Raw genomic sequence first — 9,753 nt, 5'->3', positions numbered from 1 at the left:
TTTCTCAAATTTGCAATATTTCCAAGATTTATTTTCTTCGTCGATTTTGCAGCTTTGATAAGAAATGTCCCGAGATTATCATGGAAAGTTATAATATTCGTTCATTTTCCCTGAAGCTTCAGGTTAAGCTTATCTTGATGTTCGAACACACCTGCTAGGTATGATACTCTCTCCAAACACTCTATGTCGTTTTAAGTATACCAAAAGGTCTTGTTTCCTTTACATTTCCAAGAACAATTTATTTCAGATTTCAATTCACGATTCACAATTCGTTTGACAGCCAGCGCACTGTAGTGTAGAAGAGCAGAACCTCGTTATCTTTATTCAGGTCTTTGCTCAGTTCTTTAAAGGCTCCAGCAAGTTATGTTTTCAACATAAAGATATATAAAGTAAAATTTATTGAACAAAAATCACTAGTATATTCAGTTTATTGCTAGACACACAGAGTACGATAATATATACTAATCACATGGAGTAATTAAACAATGAATGAACAGCTAATTAGAGTAATTAAATAACACATGAACATCTAATCAACAGGATCTATAAGTTGTTTCATCAAGGATTTTTAAAAAATTTAATTTGTGAATTGAAAAAATTAAACAAAATCAGTCTAGATCTACATGCAGATTCAACAAGAGCAAGGAATTATTCAACTCAATCAGGGGTTTTTCTCCACAAACTAAACAATTAAGTCCAATTTTAGCAGGTGTAGTAGAGTACATGAATAAAAGCATGTGCCAAGTCAATCAATGATAAGCTTGATAAAGAAATGATTAGACGTTCTGTATCAGGGCAATAACAAGATCAGTGAATTGATCAGCTAGTGATTTAAAAAGACTGTAGCCAACACTGTGGATTTCATGAAGATGTCCAACAGAGTCCAATGGATCTGAAAAAAAAGTTTCCGTCCTTGATTCACATTGACAGTAGATAGTGAGATTGATGATTGTAGTCTATGCTCACAGCGTATGTCTGTTCTATCTAAGTTCATTGCTTTCAAGAAAATTATTATTAATTAGACGTTTTTTGCAAGCTTTTATTTAACTTTCTTCCTGTTCCGTCTAGATCAAAACACCCGAGCAAAATTACAAGCACTTCTAACTGACAGATACGGATCGTACTTGGTACATGGGTCAAGACATGAAGACAATGCATCATGACAATACATTTGACTTAATCGGATGCCTAATTTTTTTTTATGAATTAATTAATATTTGTCCAAATTAGTAGGCTGCCTCATCAAACTATTCTGTACTATTATACACGCGTCATCACGTTCATTAGGTGCGCAATTGTTTTTAGTTATGCAACTCTATTGTAAATTTAAAACATTTAAAATACTGAAAAGAAATTCATAAAAATCGTTTAATAACAAGCTTTTATGTAATAATGCACTAAAAGTAGAAAATAAATGAATTTCTTTAAATAATTAAAAATACAATACCATTTAAATAACTTTAAAAAAAAGCGTGGGTCTCTTCCTATATATTAGTAAGGGTATCCAATAGATTATAAAGTTACCCACGCTTTTCTTTATAGTTATTTAAATGGTAGTGTAATATTTAAAAAAATTAAAGAAATTCATTTATTTTCTACTTTTTAGTGCATTATTACATAAAAGCTTGTTATTAAAACGTTTTTTAAAAATTAATTGTATTAACAAACTTTCATTTAACTTGCTTCCTCTGACGTCAGTCTGTCGTCAGTCTAGATCGAAACGCCCGAGCGAAATTACGGGCACTACGGTTCGTAGTTAGTACGTGGGTCAAGACATGATGACAATGCAACATGACATTAAAATTGACTTAATTGATTGCCTGATTAATTTTTTATGAATTAATTAAAATTGTGTCCAAATTCCACACTATTAGACATGCGTCATTATGTTCAACAGGTGCGCATTGTTTTTAGTCATGCAACTCTATTGTAATTTTTTTTTAAAAGTACCGAAAAAATAAACCGGGAGTGATCTCCCCTAAACTTTCTCGAATATTCTTATACAATACTACGGGGAATGGCAACGCAGGATATAGACTTGATTTTTAATCAATGTTTAATTACTTAAACTTTTAAAAATATAATCGAGTAGAAAAAAAGAAATGCGCACCAATCGAACGCCAAACAATCTGTGTATAATAGTGCGGAATATTATTAGTACTTTATACATTCACTTTTTTATGAAACCAGAAATAGCTTAAATTACTACTTCCGGTCAACGAAAATTACTTAAAATTTGATAGAAGGCAAACAATTAGATCTTTTACTTATATGTAAAATTTAGTTTATCTATCTGTAACAGCTGTCAAGTTATATGCTTTTAAAATGTAAAAGTAGAATAAGTCCCGTTTCCGGTTATCGGAAATCGCTGAAAAGTTGATACAGAACTATAAATTTGATATAATACTTATATATGAAATGTCATCAACCTAGCTGTAACGGTACTCAATTTATCGTGTTTATAGACACGCATACACACACACACACACACACACACACGGACAGAATTGCAAAACCCAGTTTTTTTTTACTCGATTACGTATAAAACGTCGAAATGTTGATACATCTGGATTTAGAATTTTTGCCAAATTAAAATAAGTCCTCTATACTCCGTGTGTGATGAAGTTCTGAGGTGTAAAACGGTGAAAGCTGTCAAAAATTCATGTGATTTTTGTGCCCGATTACAATACTTCCTCAATACTCTGTATACGAGAAAGTAAAAATTAATTTAAAAAACGCTTTAATAATAATAATAAGCTTTTATGTAATAATGCACTGAACAGTAGGAAAAAATTATACTCTACTATTTAAATATCTATAAGCAAAAGCGTGGGTCTCTTCCTAAATATTACTAAAGGTATCCAATAGATACTAAAGTGACCCACGCTTTTCTTTATAGTTATTTAATAAGTACTGAATAATTTACTTTCTACTTTTAGTGCATTATTACATAAAAGCTTGTTATTAAAACGTTTTTAAGAATGTTTTTATTAACTTGCTTCCTCTGCCTTGCTGTATGTCGACATAGATCGAAAGTGACGAGCAGAATTTCGAGCACTTCTTACTGACCAGTTGGTTTTAAACTTGGCATATAAATAAATGCCGATGATATGCAATCTAATATCAAATTGTACTCAATTGGATGTCTAATTATTTTTTTAATGAATTGATTAACATTTAGAAATTAAAGTAGGGTGCCTTGCTATTATTCGGCACTATTTGCCGCCCATTTTAAGGGGGCAGTATCACCCAGACATTTAAAAATTGACGAAAAAATGTGCCAAAAAAAAAAAACTATTATACATACACACATAAAGTTTTTACCATAATAGTAAATATCAAGGAGCTATAAAACAGCACATAAAAGAAAGTTAACGTATGATGCAAACATTTTTTATAAATAATTTAACCAAAATCTTTTTACTAAGTAATTTTTGGCTGCGGTTTTCCAACATTTAGGCCCTTCCTGCTGAAAATACAATAGGAGATGCATAACAGGATAGCCTATCGCTGGAACTAGAAGATATCCATTGTGACAATTTTGAAAATTTTAGAGTTTTTTAAGTCAGACCAAAAAAAATTGAACTTTGAAATTTTCTAAAAATTGTATCCCTAATTAGAATGCTATGATTTTGTTCAAAATGTAATAAAATATTAACAAAATAATTTTTCGAAAATTTGTTGCTATACATATACCCTACAATTTATATACTATATTATACGAAACGTTACTACTGCAGTAAAATTTTGACATATGTATGTCGAATAGTTTTTTTGTTTGTGAATGTTTTGTTTCCTCCCTTAGTCTGGGTGATACTGCCCCCTTAAAGTTCATTTTTGTCCAGTAGTAAATTATTTTCTATTTAAAGAAAAAAAATTAATTTTCTCCTTTATAGTGCATGATTACATAGAAGCTTGTTATTAAAACGTTTTTTATGCAATTTTTTATGATTAAGCTTTAACTAGGAAACACAACCATTGAAATTATCTGGTTGAGTATTAACGAGTTACCTCTCTTAGTCGTCGTGAACAAAGCTGGTTGCTAGGCAACTGTAAAGCTGACCTACCATTGTTAGAAGTTCCTGTGGACCTCCCGACTGAACTTGTCCTGGATTGGTCGGTTGTTGTCCACCATGGGCAGCGGGTTGCCGTTACTGTCTGTCTCGTGGGAGACCAGGGTTCGAAACAACGCCAACTGGACATTGAAAGAGTTGCAACAATACACATTGGCCGACAGATTGATTGTGTGTGGCTAATTAGTGGATGACTGACCAACTGTGATATGACTGACCAATATTTGTATGACTGACCAACTCTTGTATGACTGACCAACTGTGATATGACTGACCAACTGTAGTATGACTGACCAACTCATGTATGACTGACCAACTGTGATATGACTTACCAACTGTGATATGACTGACCAACTCATGTATGACTGACCAACTCTTCTATGACTAACCAACTCTTGTATGACTGACCAACTCATGTATGACTGACCAACTCATGTATGACTGACCAACTCTTGTATGACTGACCAACTCTTCGATGACTAACCAACTCTTGTATGACTGACCAACTCTTGTATGACTGACCAACTCATGTATGACTGACCAACTCATGTATGACTGACCAACTCTTGTATGACTGACCAACTGTGATATGACTGACCAACTCATGAATGACTGACCAACTCATGTATGACTGACCAACTCATGTATGACTGACCAACTCATGTATGACTGACCAACTCATGTATGACTGACCAACTCTTGTATGACTGACCAACTGTGATATGACTGACCAACTCATGTATGACTGACCAACATATGTATGACTGACCATCTGTTGTATGACTGACCAACTGTTGTATGACTGACCAACTCATGTATGACTGACCAACTCTTGTATGACTGACCAACTGTGATATGACTGACCAACACATGTATGACTGACCAACTCATGTATGACCGACCATCTGTTGTATGACTGACCAACTCATGTATGACTGACCAACTGTGATATGACTGACCAACTCATGTATGACTGACCAACTCATGTATGACTGACCAACTCATGTATGACTGACCAACTTATGTATGATGCCACACGTAAATAGAACCCACCTGTCTTGAAGACACCTTGATCGTGTCCTTGAAGACGGACCAGATGACCGTCTCGTGGCACCCTGGTGTGGTCAGACTGCCGTGGTACCGGTACAGGTCGCTACGTCTGCTGGGCAGGATGGAGTTGATGGGGAAACTCGGGATGGTCACCGAGGTGTCTGGGGGGAGAAACAGCATTTCACTTGACCAACGGTCACCTTGTGTGGGCGACAGATAGTAGGTCACGCGACTTTAAGCAAGAAAGCGTTATGCGAGGTGGCGTCAAGCGAGGGAGCGTTATGCGAGTCATCATGACGCATATTAGCGATGTCAGCCATTACAAACCTGGGTCCTTGATTGACTTGAGATAGTTGGTGATGTTGTTGAATGGAACGTTGTCTCTAGAACTCACCTGAAACACAAAGTCAACTCCAAGTCAAGTGTATAAGTCAATTTTAAGTCAAATGTATAAGTCAGCTCATTGTCAAGTAGACTTTAGAAAACAATCAAGTTTTTAAATCTTAAATTGAGAAATAGATGGATGATTGTGGAGATATATGATTGTGTGGATAGATGGATGTGTGGATAGATGGGTGTGTGGATTAATGGATGTGTGGATAGATGATTGTGTCGATAAATGGATGTGTGGATGGATGATTGTGTGGATAGATGATTGTGTGGATAGATGATTGTGTGGATAAATGGATGCGTGGGTAGATGATTGTGTGGGAAGATGATTGTGTGGATAAATGGATGTGTGGATAGATGGATGTGTGGATAGATGGATGTGTGGATAAATGGATGTGTGGATAGATGGATGTGTGGATGTATGTATGTGTGGGTTAATGGATGTGTGGATAGATGGATGTGTGGATAGATGGATGTGTGGATAGATGGATGTGTGGATAGATGGATGTGTGGATAGATGGATATGTGGATAGATGGATGTGTGGATAGATGGATGTGTGGATAGATGGATGTGTGGATAGATGGATGTGTGGATAGATGGAGGTGTGGATAGATGGATGTGTGGATAGATGGATGTGTGGATAGATGGATGTGTGGATAGATGGATGTGTGGATAGATGGAGGTGTGGATAGATGGATGTGTGGATAGATGGATGTGTGGATAGATGGATGTGTGTATGTATGTATGTGTGGGTTAATGTATGTGTGGATAGATGGATGTGTGGATAGAAGGATGTTTGGATGTATGTATGTGTGGGTTAATGGATGTGTGGATAGATGGATGTGTGGATAGATTGATGTGTGGATGTATGTATGTGTGGGTTAATGGATGTGTGGATAGATGGATGTGTGGATAGATGGATGTGTGGATAGAAAGATGTGTGTATGTATGTATGTGTGGGTTAATGGATGTGTGGATAGATGGATGTGTGGATAGATGGATGTTTGGATGTATGTATGTGTGGGTTAATGGATGTGTGGATAGATGGATGTGTGGATAGATGGATGTGTGGATGTATGTATGTGTGGGTTAATGGATGTGTGGATAGATGGATGTGTGGATAGATGGATGTGTGGATAGATGGATGTGTGCATAGATGGATGTGAGGATGTATTTATGTGTGGGTTAATGGATGTGTGGATAGATGGATGTGTGGATAGATGGATGTTTGGATGTATGTATGTGTGGGTTAATGGATGTGTGGATAGATGGATGTGTGGATAGATGGATGTGTAGATGTATGTATGTGTGGGTTAATGGATGTGTGGATAGTTGGATGTGTGGATTGATGGATGTGTGGATAGATGGATGTGGGGATAGATGGATGTGTGGATAGATGGATGTGTGGATAGATGGATGTTTGGATGTATGTATGTGTGGTTTAATGGATGTGTGGATAGATGGATGTGTGGATAGATGGATGTTTGGATGTATGTATGTGTGGATAGATGGATGTGTGGATAGATGGATGTGTGGATAGATGGATGTGTTGATAGATGGATGTGTGGATGTATGTATGTGTGGGTTAATGGATGTGTGGATAGATGGATGTGTGGATAGATGGATGTTTGGATGTATGTTTGTGTGGGTTAATGGATGTGTGGATAGATGGATGTGTGGATAGATGGATGTGTGGATGTATGTATGTGTGGGTTAATGGATGTGTGGATAGATGGATGTGTGGATAGATGAATGTGAGGATGTATGTATGTGTGGGTTAATGGATGTGTGGATAGATGGATGTGTGGATAGATGGATGTTTGGATGTATGTATGTGTGGTTTAATGGATGTGTGGATAGATGGATGTGTGGATAGATGGATGTTTGGATGTATGTATGTGTGGATAGATGGATGTGTGGATAGATGGATGTGTGGATAGATGGATGTGTTGATAGATGGATGTGTGGATGTATGTATGTGTGGGTTAATGGATGTGTGGATAGATGGATGTGTTGATAGATGGATGTTTGGATGTATGTTTGTGTGGGTTAATGGATGTGTGGATAGATGGATGTGTGGATAGATGGATGTGTGGATGTATGTATGTGTGGGTTAATGGATGTGTGGATAGATGGATGTGTGGATAGATGAATGTGAGGATGTATGAATGTGTGGGTTAATGGATGTGTGGATAGATGGATGTGTGGATAGATGGATGTGTGGATGTATGTATGTGTGGGTTAATGGATGTGTGGATAGATGGATGTGTGGATAGATGAATGTGAGGATGTATGTATGTGTCGGTTAATGGATGTGTGGATAGATGGATGTGTGGATAGATGGATGTTTGGATAGATGGATGTGTGGATGTATGTATGTGTGGGTTAATGGATGTGTGGATAGATGGATGTGTGGATGTATGTATGTGTGGGTTAATGGATGTGTGGATAGATGGATGTGTGGATAGATGGATGTTTGGATGTATGTATGTGTGGGTTAATGGATGTGTGGATAGATGGATGTGTGGATATATGTATGTGTGGGTTAATGGATGTGTGGATAGATGGATGTGTGGATAGATGGATGTTTGGATGTATGTATTTGTGGGTTAATGGATGTGTGGATAGATGGATGTGTGGATAGATGGATGTTTGGATGTATGTATGTGTGGGTTAATGGATGTGTGGATAGATGGATGTGTGGATAGATGGATGTGTGGATAGATGAATGTGTGGATAGATGGATGTGTGGATAGATGGATGTGTGGATAGATGGATGTGTGGATGTATGTATGTGTGGGTTAATGGATGTGTGGATAGATGGATGTGTGGATGTATGTATGTGTGGGTTAATGGATGTGTGAATAGATGGATGTGTGGATAGATGGATGTGTGGATGTATGTATGTGTGGGTTAAAGGATGTGTGGATAGATGGATGTGTGGATAGATGGATGTGTGGATAGATGGATGTGTGGATAGATGGATGTGTGGATAGATGGATGTGTGGATAGATGGATGTGTGGTTATATGGATGTGTGGATGTGTGGATGGATGGATGTGGGGATAGATGGATGTGTGGATGTATGTATGTGTGGGTTAATTCATGTGTGGATAGATGGATGTGTGGATGTATGTATGTGTGGGTTAATGGATGTGTCGATAGATGGATGTGTGGATAGATGGATGTGTGGATAGATGGATGTGTGGATAGATGGATGTGTGGATAGATGGATGTGTGGATAGATGATTGTGTGGGAAGATGATTGTGTGGATAGATGGATGTGTTGATAGATGGATGTGTGGATAAATGGATGTGTGGATAGATGGATGTGTTGATAGATGGATGTGTGTATGTATGTATGTGTGGGTTAATGGATGTGTGGATAGATGGATGTGTGGATAGATGGATGTGTGGATAGATGGATGTGTGGATGTATGTATGTGTGGGTTAATGGATGTGTGGATAGATGGATGTGTGGATAGATGGATGTGTGGATAGATGGATGTGTGGATAGATGGATGTGTGGATAGATGGATGTGTGGATAGATGGATGTGTGGATAGATGGATGTGTGGATAGATGGATGTGTGGATAGATGGATGTGCGGATGTATGTATGTGTGGGTTAATGGATGTGTGGATAGATGGATGTGTGGATGTATGTATGTGTGGATAGATGGATGTGTGGATAGATGGATGTGTGGATAGATGGATGTTTGAATGTATGTATGTGTGGGTTAAAGGATGTGTGGATAGATGGATGTGTGCATAGATGGATGTGAGGATGTATGTATGTGTGGGTTAATAGATGTGTGGATAGATGGATGTGTGGATAGATTGATGTTTGGTTGTATGTATGTGTGGGTTAATGGATGTGTGGATAGATGGATGTGTGGATAGATGGATGTTTGGTTGTATGTATGTGTGGGTTAATGGATGTGTGGATAGATGGATGTGTGGATAGATGGATGTGTGGATGTATGTATGTGTGGGTTAATGGATGTGTGGATAGTTGGATGTGTGGATTGATGGTTGTGTGGATAGATGGATGTGGGGATAGATGGATGTGTGGATAGATGGATGTGTGGATAGATGGATGTTTGGATGTATGTATGTGTGGTTTAATGGATGTGTGGATAGATGGATGTGTGGATAGATGGATGTGTGGATGTATGTATGTGTGGGTTAAAGGATGTGTGGATAGATGGATGTGTGGATAGATGGATGTGTGGATAGATG

General features: G+C 37.4%; 1 protein-coding gene across 1 annotated transcript; it reads right to left on the bottom strand.

Moving 5' to 3' along the window:
* Positions 1–437: 437 nt before the first annotated feature.
* LOC131930188 (carbonic anhydrase 12-like) lies at positions 438–5,534 on the bottom strand (the record flags this gene model as incomplete). Its single annotated transcript, XM_059286600.1, has 4 exons — positions 438–892; positions 4,068–4,195; positions 5,127–5,284; positions 5,451–5,534. Coding segments are annotated over 3 exons (365 nt in total), but the record flags the coding sequence as incomplete, so codon positions are not given.
* Positions 5,535–9,753: the final 4,219 nt, after the last annotated feature.

The sequence above is a fragment of the Physella acuta genome, unplaced genomic scaffold, assembly GCF_028476545.2.
Source record: "Physella acuta isolate Inbredline_101_S28 unplaced genomic scaffold, ASM2847654v3 ptg001733l, whole genome shotgun sequence".
In the NCBI taxonomy this organism is placed as follows: Eukaryota; Metazoa; Mollusca; class Gastropoda; family Physidae; genus Physella; species Physella acuta.
This window is presented reverse-complemented; position numbering and strand designations above follow the sequence as displayed.